This window comes from Dinoponera quadriceps, unplaced genomic scaffold, assembly GCF_001313825.1.
Source record: "Dinoponera quadriceps isolate SergipeBrazil2010 unplaced genomic scaffold, ASM131382v1 scaffold458, whole genome shotgun sequence".
NCBI classification, from domain to species: Eukaryota; Metazoa; Arthropoda; class Insecta; order Hymenoptera; family Formicidae; genus Dinoponera; species Dinoponera quadriceps.
In genome coordinates, this window is record NW_014554796.1 from 1,706,974 (window position 1) to 1,722,336 (window position 15,363).

At 39.2% G+C, this 15,363-nt stretch overlaps 3 protein-coding genes across 4 annotated transcripts; 2 read left to right on the plus strand and 1 right to left on the minus strand.

Moving 5' to 3' along the window:
- The first annotated feature begins 2,443 nt into the window (after positions 1-2,443).
- Positions 2,444-4,305, plus strand: LOC106741969. Of its 2 annotated transcripts, XM_014614469.1 has the most exons (3): positions 2,444-2,808; positions 3,026-3,034; positions 3,806-4,305. In XM_014614469.1, the coding sequence occupies exons 1-3, from the start codon at positions 2,521-2,523 to the stop codon at positions 4,118-4,120; spliced, it is 612 nt and encodes a 203-aa protein (XP_014469955.1). In that variant the 5' UTR covers positions 2,444-2,520; the 3' UTR covers positions 4,121-4,305. The 2 variants fall into 2 exon arrangements, with proteins under 2 accessions (XP_014469955.1, XP_014469956.1); XM_014614470.1 differs by lacking the exon at positions 3,026-3,034.
- Positions 4,306-4,867: 562 nt separating this feature from the next.
- On the plus strand, positions 4,868-6,149 carry LOC106741970. The gene is made up of 2 exons (XM_014614471.1): positions 4,868-5,520; positions 5,818-6,149. Exons 1-2 carry the CDS (start codon positions 5,491-5,493, stop codon positions 6,106-6,108), a joined length of 321 nt encoding a protein of 106 aa, XP_014469957.1. The 5' UTR covers positions 4,868-5,490; the 3' UTR covers positions 6,109-6,149.
- Positions 6,150-7,415: 1,266 nt separating this feature from the next.
- LOC106741946 (ataxin-2-like protein) lies at positions 7,416-15,154 on the minus strand. Its single transcript, XM_014614408.1, has 9 exons — positions 14,374-15,154; positions 13,800-13,908; positions 13,399-13,722; positions 13,092-13,328; positions 12,705-13,017; positions 12,352-12,635; positions 11,833-12,285; positions 11,596-11,764; positions 7,416-11,479 (listed from the first exon to the last, which is right to left on the minus strand). The coding sequence occupies exons 1-9, from the start codon at positions 14,409-14,411 to the stop codon at positions 10,944-10,946; spliced, it is 2,463 nt and encodes an 820-aa protein (XP_014469894.1). The 5' UTR covers positions 14,412-15,154; the 3' UTR covers positions 7,416-10,943.
- Positions 15,155-15,363: the final 209 nt, after the last annotated feature.

Here is a 15,363-nt window from a genome sequence, read left to right on the forward strand (position 1 = left end):
ATAAAAGTTATATAAAAAGTCTACGCAGTGTTTAGAAGTATTTGCAATATCATATGCATTCTGTTATCTTTCTCTCCCATACATACATGCACTTCTCTCTCTCTCTCTCTCTCTCTCTCTCTCTCTCTCTCTCTCTTTCTCTCTCTCTCTCTCGATTAAAAAAATTGATTATAAATAATATATTATATATTTATTATTTTCTATTTACACGATAGTTATTATCCTAATTGGCATTAAAATATAAAATATAACGAAATATTCCATAAGAATACCACTGATGTGAAAGTAAAAATGTATAAAACACATGTTTATTGAATATTTCATAGACATTCTTCTCGGGATGTATTTTATTAAATTATTCCAGAGTGTTTCTTAAATATTCTTAAAAAAATGTTCCATTAATATGCCAACGGAAATATTATTTGTAAAAAGCTCTAGAAATATTTCTATAAGATTATATCTAAAATATTATTCCCTTATCTCACTTGGCATAAAGTTAATTTTATCTCTACTGTCATATCAGTGGCATTCTCATGGAATATTCCGCGACACTCCCATGTCAATTGGGAAGATCGTTTGAACGTAAGAGAAGGAGGCAGGAAGAAAGCATTCGTCACAGCGATATTCCGTGTTCAAGTGAAAATGGTACAGGTCAAGGTTTGCGATTACCGACAACGTCGGTTGAATAGATAACGGTGTGTACGTAGCCACTGAAAGATTATACAAGCATTGCAATCGGAGTATGCAAATGTTGCGAATGATACGTGGACGGTGAGAATGAATTGAAATTCAACTTGTTCACGATGTATGTGTGTATGCAAACGTACGCACTTGCATATGAAAGTAACATCTTCTGATCTAAAGTCAGAATCGACACGCAAAAAATATTTCAACTCTTATCCCTGTCTGTTTCAAAAGTATACAGACCAATTCTAAATTTTCAAATTTACTTTTATTGCAACTATTTAAAATTCAATTCCGATATCGGTTTAGTTTTGATTGTTTCGTAGATTTACTCGTATTTTACATAACAAGTGTCTAATTTACATTATAAAAAATATGTAACGACTAAAATTAATTCTCACAATTGCATATAAGATATCGAATAAACAACGTACGAAAGAGTATATAATCTCTGCCCTGCGCTTTCAAAAAATATGCGCGTCAACATGGTGTCAGCAGTTTTTGTACGTATGCATAAGTATCCTCGTCTAGAGCATATCTTTATCTGGGTGATGTAATGTAAGTCTCACGGAGCAAAGAGCGGATGTAAAATTGATAATAATTTTGATCTCGCCTTGAACCTTAATCCCCTCGTCGCGCCATGTGAAATCCGCCATCGATTCGTAACGAATCATGTTACAAAGCACGTGTCGCATTTACTTCACGAAAGATATTTCGTCTGCTGTAAAAGTAAAATTTCTATTTAATTCGGATCGTAGAACTCTCGTCGATTCTCGTGTCGGGAGTTATTCTCACGCGGGAGAATTCCTTCTTAAAACCACAGTGCAAACGTTGTGAGAGATCACGCGTCGGAAGGTTCAATATTTATCTCGGTTAGGAGATTTTCTACCAAGGTTTCCCCTGCTCGTAAATTAACTAAATGTCGCAAAAAAAGAATGAACTCACCGATAAGATGTTTCTTATCGCGTTAACTCGTGAGAATAAACCCGGACAAAAAGGACCAGTGAGAACAACTTGGGATGACAAAGCCTTTGTGTATTCGTTAACGAAAATTGAGAACCAGATCATCAGTTACAGAGGTGTACGACGTGTCTGATCTTACGACATTAATGCGTTGACTTACGTTCATGCGTAAATTATGAGTTGACGCATGAATATGTAACACGACACCAAAAAAAAATTTAGTTTGCTGTGCAAACATTAGTACCTGTTGCTCCGCACGATTAATCATCGGCTCGGAAAACACCTCAATTACCAACATCAGGGCGATATTAATATCTTTTCAAAAGATCATTTATTAATGGCAATTAGAGTTTATAAAATGTACAGAATATTGATCGAAGCAATATTTTTCTCTAATTCTTACAGTTAAAATTAATTTTAGCGGATTCCTGGCGGTTATAGTTTCATTGTACGTAATAGTTAAACGTAGCAGTTGAACAACATCATGAAACAATAAATCTCCCTCTTATTTTTTCTTTCTTTTCTCATTCACTTTTGCAATTGTGATGTATCTTCAGAAACAAAATCTTACGAATAAGCCCGAAATTGAATTCGTATTGCGAAAGAACATCAATCCCCTCCGCTATGTCAATTTCCGGGAATTCCGGGTGTTTCGGGGCGACGACAAGTCCAGATAGAGAAAACTGGAGATAAAGGGGAACGCGAGAGATGCGAGGCACCGCAGGTCGTTGTCGTTAAAATGAGATAATATGCACTTTGCCCTCTTAGATAAGAAACTCCTATAAAAGGGACTACGTCGTCCATTCTGTGCATCAGTCGTTTCCCGAGTTAACCGAGGATTCCATTACTTTCACGAAAGGAAACACCAGCAAGATGAGGTGCATACTCGCAGTTGCATTCGCTGTCATCCTGATCGCAGCTGAGGGCAAGGTCTTGCCGGCTAGTAATGTTGAGAGCCAACAAACTGCCACTCAACCCTTGCAATTGTCCGATTACATAACGGAGGCCCAAAATGCGATCAGTAATGTCGGCACTCAGATTCGGGAGAAACTTGCCGAGCTCAACTTGCCAGACAACGAGCAATTCGTTAACACCGTTAAAGAGCAAAGCAATACCTTCGCCAACAACATACAACAATTCATGCATAACATAACCGAAGAGGTGAGTGAAAATATATTCGTCAAAGTATGTTTTCCACTTTTTGTTTGAATCTTTTGGTTTCGTTGTGACGTCGGATTCGAAGTGTTTGATTAATTCAAACGATTAAAATTCCTCTCTTCGACGTCGGTTCGAGTAGTCTTGTTTCATTGAAAGTCCGTCGTTATTTGTTTCATTGCCGCTGCCATGCCACATTAAAGACTGGCTTATTTGTTTGCAGTTACGGAACGTGAGTTCTCATACCTAGAGATTATGTGTGTTAAATATTCGAAAAATAAATCTAACATCGCCTTTCACATCGAGGACTCTCTCTATAAGTTACGGATCGCAAATTCGCAAGAAATGCTGATCAGCTTGTCGATACTCGAAATTGATCCACGAGAAATAATTAGTACGGATATGTCGCAAAAAATAATTCATAAATTGCGAGCGCAAGCAGATTGGCAATGCAAGAGTCTGCAAAATTTTATTTTACAAAATTACTCTTGTATTAGAGCTACGTCGATGAATATTAGTGATTTTTGTTGCATAAATTCGATAAACAAAATAATTCGCGCGCTTCGTTAAAATGACCAGCGTATAAAGTCATATATAGCTTGAAATTAACAGAAACGTTTTACATACCATTCACCGTAAGTACGATTACGCGCGCGGTTGTATAAGCAATCTCGCGATCATAGGTCAACGAATTGAACAGTTCGGACGGTATAGATAATGAAAATAAGGAACATTACTATCTCGATTTCCTCCTTCTCGTATTGCCTCCGTAATAATCTCTGCTGCAAATTGAACGAGTTTTTGGGTGAGACGAATACGACACGTCTATTCGATATCATGCGAGCTTTTAATTTTCACCTCGCCTACCAACAATTGAACAATGCCATGGGTGTGAGGTTTCGCTGCGAAACACTGAAGCCTCAGTAGAGCAGATTGAAAAAGAAGCGCCCTCCGAGATTTGGGAGACGTGTGGCTTATACGCACGGTGAATCATTATTTTCAGGTGAAGAGCAAGACGCCTGAGCTGGAAAGTTTCGTGGAGAGTCTCAAAACTAAGATGAATGAGATAGCCGAAAGTGTCACTGTTAATCCGGAAACCACGGAACAAATAAACCAGCTGCGTACGAGACTTCAGGAAGGTTTCCAGAATCTGGTAACAGAGACTCAGAATACCGCCAAGACCGTCGGCGAGAGTACTGGGAAACTGCAAGAAGATATCGCCAAGATTACTAAAAATGCGATCGACATCGCTGTACAGGCTTCTCATAACTTGAACGAGCAGTTGCAGCACGCCGCGACACAGAATGCGGGCGCATAGAGTTAAGATACGATGATGTTTTATAAATTATTCGCGTGCGAAACACTCCGAACATGTATGCATAGAGAGAACGGAAATTCAGTCAGTCAGCGAACGTAATCTCACATCATATCATAATCAGGCCGAGCAGATGATGAGTAGTTTTCAATAAAAGTATTTGACCTTTAATAAAAGTATTTTATTTCCTCTTGTTTTCCTTTCTTCTTTTATAAGCTCTTATATTGCGACTAATACTAACGAGTTCTTTAATATTCATTCACATTTCTTTACTTTTAATTCTTTTTATTTTTTCATTATGCTGTGTTAAAGATTATTTTTATTACTATTAAGATATTGTAATGCAGCCAATATATATATATACACTAACTTCATTAACGCGAAAATGAAAATACTCCGGTACGTCAAGTACGGTTCTCGAACGGCTACCGCCACATCGTGATGTTTACCAGATTTCGCACAAACAGGCGATGTATTCGCGAACGCGTTCGGGAATTCTCACGTACGATTTTATTGATGCCGTGGAACGAAACTTCCGTGCCCAAATCATCGACACAATGAGAGTATCATCAATGTCATACGCTTCAGATCATTTTGTACGCGCGATACCTGATGTGAATGTTAATAAATTGATCTAGAATTCAAATACAGCAATTGAAACTCATAACTGATTGCTCCACTAATAAACAACGTAGGTTGATGTAAAGAAAAGGAAAGAAAGGAAGAGAGAGAAATAAATAAGTCCGTAACAACGACGAAGAATAAAAAATTTCATACCTCACTCGTATCTTGCAGTGAATATGAAACTCGCGTTACTCTACTTACGTCATCAAGTTTAATAATAGGTGAGACAAGTAATTATACCTAATCAGCAAATTCCACCTCGATTTCGCATTATCAACGTGGGTCAATGAAACCCACTCACGACAAGAGAAACTCGCCAATCCGATATGACCTAAATTATAAATTCACACATATTGAGTTCGATTCGTCAGTTCTTAAGCTAACATGAAGAGTCTTGCAAAATTTCGCCAACACAGAATCTATTATTTATTGCATTTTAATTTTGCTAACGAAATTAATGACCTTTCCCCATTAAAGTAATACAAACGTATTAATGAAGAAGGGGAAAGTTTTTCGTTCAACTACGTAACATTGTTGCATGTGTGCACATTCGTCTCTTATAAAAGGACCGATTGTGATCGAATTGCTTCATTATCGGTTGAAGACTCGGTATTGAATCGATGATTAATCAGTCCGTCAAATTTATTCATATCAATCATCGATTCTGTAAAGTATCAGTTATTGTATAAAATTACGCGATTACTGTTACATTTAAAACTTTGTTACGAATAAGTGCACATTTCGTTAAAATGAATAGATTCTTCCTAGTTATATGTATGGTAAGATCAAATATGTACACAGAATGAAGAAATATTCTATGAAAACCACTTTGGACGATCTACATATATTTGCGACAATATCTAGAGATATATTTCTGTATATATATTTTTTACGATCAAAAATTCTACACGTAAGAAAACATTTATATTATATGACACGGTAACATTATTTCAAGTAGTATTTCTGTCTGAAATTATAAATCGTTCAAAGTGATCGATAAAAAAATGTAAGAGATTGTTTCGATATTAATTTATTTAATAATGTTGTGTTTTTGCGATAATAATTTCGCCAAACAGGTGCTATTTGCAAACGCTATTGAAATTTCGAGAAAGGATAGCGCTGAGAAGTTGTCCGTGAAATTATCGAAGAAGAAATCGCAGTCACAATGGTCACTAAATGGAATCACATCCGACGATGAGAGATCCGCAAGAATAAACTACGGATTCGAAAAAGTGGTCCAGTTTGTCAACGTTTTGGATCATATGGACAATTTTCTTTACGACAAAGCGAAGAACTTCATTCGTAAGCTCAACGTGATGTACGACATGGGCGGAAACGAGAGATACCGTAGAACTTCTTTTAAATAATAACAAAAAAATCTCACACCAATTAAAATTAAATTGTGAGAAGCTTCTATTCAAAATATAATATAAAATCAGCTGATACTAATTTGTTCTTTTATATTTATTAACTTTTCTTTGTTTATTTTTAATTCTTTTTGTTTTTTCATTATGCTGTATATTAAATATTATTTTCATTATCATTAATTATTATATCAACAAGCAAATTGCCATAAAAAATATATATATACCATTTTAAACGTAAAATTTAAGTTTTAATTTAATAAATAAATTTTGTAATAAAATGTGAGATTTTTAAATTAATCTATTTTTTCCATTTTCCAATACATTTATTGTAATTATTATTATTATTTGACACTGTAAGCTTGTATAGAATTTTTATAATATCAATAATAATATTTATAATTACAATAAATAATAATAATATTACATTATTTATGTGTATATATACACATACGCACACACACAAACACACACATATTGATAAACTCAATGTCAAAAAATATATATCGTCAATGTTATATATGTTTCATAATATTTAGACTTCTCTTGGATACACAAAACGCTTAATTTCAGAGATGATATTAGCTAGTAATCTACTGTTTAGAGAAATATTATTGTTATTATTATTACTAATCGTATGAGGATTTGACGAGCGCTGCCCCACGCGTTACTTATTGTTTAGAGAAGTATTATTATTATTATTAGTAATAATAATAACTATTAATACTAATTATTATTTATTAGTAATTAGTAATAATAATAACTATTAATACTAATTATTATTAGTAATAATAATAACAATAATACTTCTCTAAACAATAAGTAACGCGTGGGGCAGCGCTCGTCAAATCCTCATACGATTTTACTAATACCATCCTTAAGATTGAATGTTTATGTCTCCGAGAGGAGCTTAGATGCTATGAAACGAGAGAAGTAGGGTTGGCAGTCGGCGAAATCCACGAAAACGTGCGAACCGTGCGCAGACCTGATATACAATAATAGAATAAACTATGCGATACATTAGTTCACGGTCTTTATAGTAATTTATTTGACTGAGACAAACAATTCAGAGCATCTGATAAGAGACAAAAAGAAAAAAAATATGAAAGAAAAAAAGAATAAACAAAAATAGAAAAGAAGCATAGGAAGAAATAAGAAAGAAAAAACAAAGAGGGAACAAAGAGAAGAAAAAGAATTGGACGAATCAAACTAACAACTCTTGAAGCAAATACTTAGATAGTAAAATTAAAGAATTTCTTCTCGCATTGAAAATGCTAAGGACAAGGAGTAAAAAAGTATGTACAAGAAAATTGATTTTTAACATATTGATTTTATTTTTTGATGTTTTTTTTTTAAATCTCTTCGATATAAAATTTGTCTAACGATGCCTCACACACTCAACTACCTCTCTCAGACAAAGGTCGTTTTCGCTTCCGCCTGTTTATATACACGACTAGGTCTAAGGCCGTAGTTGTTTAACTTTCTTTTCTCAACGACATCGAGCACCTGCACTTTATTAATAAGAGGTACATAATTAACGTCAAGAAATCAAGCGCATCGCGCCAATTTTCGCGCATTTGTCAAATCGTACGTTAATATGCTTTTCATGTCTGAGTCGAGAAGAATTGGTCTTCATCAGCAAAGAAATCATGCATAATTTACATACAAACAATTAACAAAAATCGATGTTTTAACAAAAAGTTGTGCAACACAAAAATATAGAAATATTTATAATTTGGATTTATATAATAACAAAGCTGTAACGCATATGTAATATCATATATTATCTAAAAATTTTGGAAATACAGGGCGTTAAAAAAAGAGGAGACCAAACTGGAAAACGGATATCGGCGGATTATTCTACGTCATTATTTATAAAACGGCATTCCTACATATTCAAGGACTCTGGATATTAAAATAAATTCTGAAGATATTTAAGCAGATTCCGATCATCATTATTGTATTTCGTCCAAAGAGGAAGGAAAGGATGGTCTATCGTGACTATCTGATAAGTTCGCTAATATTTTTCGCCCTCTTCTTCGTTAAAACACGATAGTAAGATATTTTTTCCTCCATTGAATCCTATCTCAGTTCAAGTAGTGATTGACAAGATATTCAGTGGCCAAAGGCAAAGTCTTGACGTACCAAAGAAGCTTGCGTACCACAGCTGCAAATCTTTCTTCCACGTTGACATTTTCCATCCCTAAGCCCTATGATTCAGGTGAGATTTGATCTCACTTGCGATTTCGGCTTCTCATTCAGTCGAAGGGTGCAAGGAGAGTTCAAAACGTCGACTAAACCCCTATAATCCTGTTTGTTTTTGTGAATATTTCATTAACGTCCCAACTATATTCTGAAAGTAAATAACTTCACATATAATTGAATATTTACCAGATCTTCGTGTGCAATAAGTTTGTAGACTTACAGCAGCACCATCCAGCTCTAAATCAGCCCCGTTCATAGTACTTGAGGCATCCCAAGGCTCCTTCTCGCCGATTTAAGTTATTAAATTTACTAGTGGCTGTATCCGTTTAAAAAGTATCTCTTATTACGTAATCCAAGTGCACATTCTTCGCAGACACGGTAACGATTTCTTGCGGCTTAAAAATTAATTTTTCGGCTAAGCTATCTCTCCACTTACTTCGTCCAAACTGTCCACACGATGTGTCATTTTCGGTACTACGTCAAAGAAGCAGAACTCGTAAACGATCAATATAGAAATTAATTTTTTAAACCGCAAGATAATATTTGTAAATATACATATATATATGTACATATATTTATTAACATATATGTATATATACGTATACATATGCACTCGATAGAAAATGTATTTACGTTCAATATAAGTTACACTTTTTACTGGCTTCCAATTAAAAAATAAATAAATAGTTTAAATATCCGAAGGAAAATTGCGTCTGTTAAGATTATGTTGATTAAAATTCTAGTTTAGTAAATACTTTAGGGCGTTGCCTTTGATCACTAAGTATCTTATCAATCACTATTCTACGTTAGACCACACAACGTTGAAGGGAAATGCGATTTCTCTCATCTTTGTTTCACTATCGTTGAAAAAGAAGTACAGTGACAGTTGTTTCGCAAGACTGATTTGACCGAGTAACTATTTTTCTATAGAATCCTGCAATAGCAATGAATAGTGCAATCATTTGCTGCTGATACGCCGATTGTCCTGAGTAAGATATTTAGAGCAATGTGAGAATGTAGATATTAATGACTCGTTGCAGCCACTTGCACTTGAAATTTTATACTCGATGCACCGTGTGTATTGACACTAGAAATTCCCGAAGTTTGGCTCCAGATTTTTTCAACACTCTGCAGAATATGCTTTTACGCATCGTCACAGTGTGATTTCAAACAACATCGTCTCCCTAACGATGCAACTCTCATTTCACTCGGTATTTATTGTGTTGGAACATTATATGAAATACACACAGCAAGAACATAGATTGTATCAAGCCAACTGGGGCAAAATATTGTTAACAATCGTTCCTTTTATTTCTTTCCTTTTTGAAAATGATCAGTCGGAGTTCACATGTGTTTAGATATGCGAATTTTGTACCTCTTAGATGCTTACTGTTCGCGACAGTATCAGCACCATTTTTTAACAATAGCGTGGTTTATCGGGATGCAGATGTCGTATCGCATGCTCGGCGTAGTCATTCACATTCGGGGATCCTGCGCGTATCAACATCTCGTAACAAAACTCATTATCAACAAACCGCAGAATCGCGTACTCCGCTAGTGTTACCCTGCAGCCGCGCTCCAACTTCGTTTATTATCGCTCGTTTCGGATCTGATCAGAAGTTGCGACTTTCAAAAAGTCTTCTCTTTTTTTCCTTTTCTCTTTTTCATTTTTTTTTCTTTTTGCGTACTCGTCTCGTTCTTCTTTGCAAGTGGAATTATCGCGTATGAAAGCGCGAGCAGAAAAATATGCCATATACTTCCATATATATATATATACTCTATCTTTACGTAATTTCGATAATTATTTCGCGTATAAAAGGAAAGAGAAAGGAAAGAAAAACATTCGCGTGACCGCTCGGAAATCTCAGCGTAATATTTGGAATTTGTTTTCCTTTCTTGAAGGTACATGCGTCGTCGAAGTAGTGCGAACTACGTTTGTTGAGGTAATATTGAAACCTTTTGAATTTAAAATCTATGTATTAAACGAGCGTACTCTCCTGTATCCTCCAATATATTAGGCACTACGCAATAAAAATGCACGATATAAAAGAAACCTCAGATCAATTTCTTTCTGCATCTGGCATATTAATCCGATAAAAATAAACTTGCGGAAGTTTTACAGGGAATGGCGTGATGTTAAACAATCGTTTCGCAATCTTAAAATTTGATTGAAACAATCAATGGTCAAATTTTTGAACGACTCAATAATACAAGCATAGGTCATCCTTTCGTTAATCGACCTACATGTGAAGGGGTAAGTTACTTTCATGATTGCAACAGTAGGTTAAAACCATTTTTTTAAAACATCATGCGGCGTATCATCGTTTTGTACCGACTAACTAGCTCAGTATATAAATTGTTCTTTTGTCCTCTCGCTGTAACACAAAGTAAACAAGACAATTTCAGATCGCTTATCGATATAGAAGATTGGTAATTGGCTGCCGTTTGAATGGTGACGCCGACTAGCGGCAATACGAATGAATCCCTCCAAGAGGCCACTGGTGGATCATGGTGAATCTTTCTTTCGGGCAATTCTCGCGTCATCATGAAAGTAACTCAATTTCGAAAGTTTTATTCTCTATCTCAGCAGAATACTAGCGATCTTCTTTCTCTTCGATTAATTCATGTTGCAGCTACTGATTATGTGGCAGAATGACTGGTATAGTTTGCTGCGCTCCCGGGGGCGGCTGTGGCGGCAGGTATTGCATGTGCTGTGGCGGGATCGGAATATGGGGCGGAATAATGGGGCACATGATTGGATAACTCGGAGCGTGACCCTGAGGTGGTGGTTGTGGGTACGTGGGCTGTGGAGTGCCGGGTGGATTATAAGCGCCCGGCGTGTGTGGTTGATTGGGATTGGCCGGGGACGGTGTTTGGCTAGGTGGCTGTTGCGCGACGTGAGGGTGCGGATGAGTGTGCGGGCCCATGTATTGAATACCGGGGGCTTGCGGTCCCTGCGAATCATGATGGTGATGATACGGCGTGGCCATGTGCGGTGGCGGCGCCGGTGTCTGGACCATGCGCACCATTTGCTGGTACGTCGGTTGTCCCGGATAAGGCACCTGGAATGGAGGGTGCAACGGAGCCGGCGCCAGTAACGGCTGTCCCGTTGCAGCGGCCACCTGCATCTGCGATGTTATATCTGGCGCGCGATGTGGCATCATTTGCACTGTGAAAAACCACACGTGACTAACTCACCTCCTTGGTATGTAGAGCAGTTCGAAAAGATTTAAACTTGCGTTCGAGCCGTTTGAAAAAACGTCCCGTACATCTTTGAATACTGACCCTTTCGGAACCTCGTCACTTGTTGGGCAGGAGGTTGGTTGAAAGCCGGCGGTGGTTGATTAGTCATCGCATACACGGGCATGACCATAGTCGCCGGTATAGTCGCTCCTGTATACTGCGGAGTCTGAGGTGTATGCGGTCGACTAGGCGTCGGTGTGCTCGGGGACCTCTGCTCACATACATTCGCGTACATTCATTTAATCAAGTTTCAGCGAAGATACTCGAGACGTTACTCACCGGTGTGAACGGCTTCGCGTTTGGATTAAATTCTTTAGCGTTGGGATTTAAAGTTGACTTCTTGAAAGCGTTAGTTATCTTGTCGACTCCGGCTTCCGGTGGCGACTGCTGCACCACGGTCTGCGTGTTCGTTTGCGGTGGCGGCGGCTGTTGCTGCGACTGCTGCGGCGGGCTCGTAGATCTTACTGGGCCAGGTGGCGGCTTACTGGTAACCACTGGCTCCTCCGCTACAGCCTGATGTTGCTGGTGAGAACTACTGTGCGTCGGCGGTTGCTGCTGCGGACTCGTATGTTGATGATGAGTCTGAGTAGCGGAATGTACCTCCTGCTGATGCTGCTGTTTCCTGGAGATTTGCGGGGTGTCAGGAGGCCCTTGCGACTCCGCCAACTTGAACTCCGTGGCGAACTGTCTCAGCTCTGAATGCTGCTCGTCTCTGCCGCGTGGTGTCGAAACCTTGTGCGAATCAAACGAAAATATTCGACTCATTACGATTTCCAAAAGACGACGCAGAGAACGCACCTTCCTGTGATCCGATTTATGCGTCACTATTTCGCATCGCTGTCCCTCCACGGAATTCTGTTGCGACGTGTGCTGTTGATGAGAAGACTGTTGTTGCTGATGCGAAGACGCAACGTTAGACTGAGGGAACGGAGCTGGCGGTGCTTTATCGGCTTGATAGACCTGTTGCCTCCCGGGACGTTCACGTTTCTCCGTATTTATCTTACTCGAGGGGGTTTGTTGTTGTTGCGGCGGGAAGCCCACTTGCGGCATAGAAGGTGGTTGCGCTTGGTTCTGCTGAATCCCTTTATCGAGAGGACGCACGATTTTTATTGAATGTTCGATCTTACAGAAGTTTCGCTAATAATGTATACCTTGCTGCGATTGTGTGGTCGGTGGAGGTACAAACGGCGGCGGTGGATTATTATACGTAACAACCACTCCGCTAGGCGGCATGCCCATGTTCAAGGATACCGGATGTTGTACCGACGCATGAGCGGATTGTATTCCGACCGGTATATTCGACTGTGGAACGCTAACCGCGGACGAAGACGGTTGGCTGTAGACATTCTTATCGTTCGTAGTCCCTGGCGAAGACGGGGGTTCGTTAGACCTCATTAATTTGCCGGTGTTGCCGCTCTTCTTCTTCAACGGCGGCGGCACATATTTTCCTTCGGTAGGTCTTGCCTGAAAGCGTCCAATGAGATCAGACCGAAGGTAATGATTAGAAAAAAAAAAAAAAAAAAAAAAAAAAAACTTACCACAGCTGCGAATCTCTCCTCTTCGTCACCGTTCTCCATTTCTAACCTAGCTCTATGATTGGGCTGAGACTCAATCTCATTTGCTATTTCAGCTGCCTTTTGCTCCTGCTCCTTGTAGTCCTTCGTATCTTTGCGCTGGAGCTGAAGCGTATAACCAACTAAAGAAGGTTCAAACGTCGTTTGGACCCCGTAATCCTGCTCGTTTTTGCGGAACATTTCGTTAACGTCCCAACCATTCTGAAATCATAGTTCTACATAGCTCCTTGTCCACCGGATACTTGCATGCGAGGTGAGTCTGCAAACTTACAGCGGCACCGTCCAGTTCTAGGTCAGCCCCGTTCATAGTGCTCGGAGCATCCCAAGGCTCCAGTTCTTTCTCACCGATTAAGCCATTGAATTTACTAATAGCTGTGTCCGTTTGGAAAGTATCTCTTATGGCATAATCCAGGTCCACATTCTTCGCTGACATGGTGACAATGTCTTGCGGTTTAAAAATTAATTTCTCAACTACGCTATCTACACTTATTTTGCCCGAACTGTCTACACGATGGGCCATCTCCAGTACTACATCAAACTGACTGGAAAACGTCCTAAAGATACCTTCATATACTGAGCCATTTTGTGTTTGAATCTGCGATCATGATACAAAAGTCACATTGCAAATTCAATATTTTCATCATTAATATGCAAATGTGCCCGTGTATGTACCTGTACTGTATTGCCAACATGGCTAGTGATGGCATGCATGAAATGAGCATTATTGTATACTCCCTCTGCTGCGACGCATCTCTCCTGTGGGCCACGAGCTCGCGGAGATCTGCAAAGATCACCGATCAAGAAAAATCTTATTATCGTCGCCATATCAAGATATTGTATCTATTGCGATCACGAGTCATCCTCCCAGTTCTTTGTTGCAACCTTGCTATCACCTATTGCCATCAAGTACAAATCCGACGATAAAATAACAAGTGATTTTAATAGTAAAACAATCCAAATAGCATCAATTGACAGAATTACATCAATGAATACGTAGTATAAATCATCATACCGAGTTTTTCCGCAACTCATAGATGTACACGTATTTCGAGTCTTAGAATGCAAAAAATTTATTCGAAAGGAATGTTGTTTGCTTATTTTTTACCACTGTTATGGTATTTTAAACGTAATTAATTCCCACAGATTGGCGCGCGCAAGAAGGAAAGGAAAAAATGTGAGTTAGAGGTGAACTCGTAAAGCGACTCTCATTCCAAGCGGAAGAATGACGTGAAAATTGACGTTGAACCTGTTGTTGTTGGAACGATTCTTCCTCTTGCTGTTCATTCTGCCCGCCGACGACGGTTCTTCGCCAGTGAACGGTGGGTTCCTGCCGCCGGTTTGTTGGGGGCCTTCTCGTTTCCTAGTGGGGACCGGAATTTTGACTACTTTCCCGGTAACTGTTTGACGTCGAAAAAATATGTCCTTATGCCCGTGACACAGGAGCGACGTGTGCAGCTGTGCCGCTGCGCGCGTATCCGCTTACGTCCGCGACGCTTTTACGCGGCGACCGCGTGCAACTTGACAACGCGCCGTGATCTCGCGCGGCTTCGCAGGTGCGATCGGTTACGGAACGAGGAAGAGGAGGTGGAGGCCGTCGGGTCCGCGGGAACTACCAACATTCACGACGGTTTTTAGGTTATACTCGAACGAGTCCGAATATGAATTTGCGTACGGTGCGTGAATGCCGATCGCGACGTGTCAGGTCAGCGCGCAGTGTGAATTCGTCACTCGGTAGCTCGACGGCTTTCAACTAGGCGGGCGAGACGCGATCGCGGCCAGGAATATGCAATTCGTCGCTCAAGACGGATGCAGACGCGCGTACGTAATACGTAAACGGCGCGACGGGGGAAGGAACGAACTGACCCGACCGTTCACCACGGTGGTGCCTCGATAAATGATATCCATAGCATGGCGTCCATGGCAAGGGCGAAGTGCACAACATTAATGCTTTCACTCGTGAAAATGCGCCCTTAAGGCGCGTCGCGAGATTTGCTTCCCTCTCGCTGCCACCTAGGCGCGTTTGCGCATTTGGACCGAAGTGGGTACATACTTGAGATAAGACTGCAAATTTTCTAGTCCTTCGAGAATTCAGTTTTAGTCTAATTTACTTGGGTTATATTTATTAATTATGCTTGTAGAAAGCGATATTGCATTGAAGCAAAACATTACTTTCATCAGTTTCATTTCAGCAATTTTTTTTCTTTTTAAGTCACGCAGTTTTCAGTTTTATTTAGTA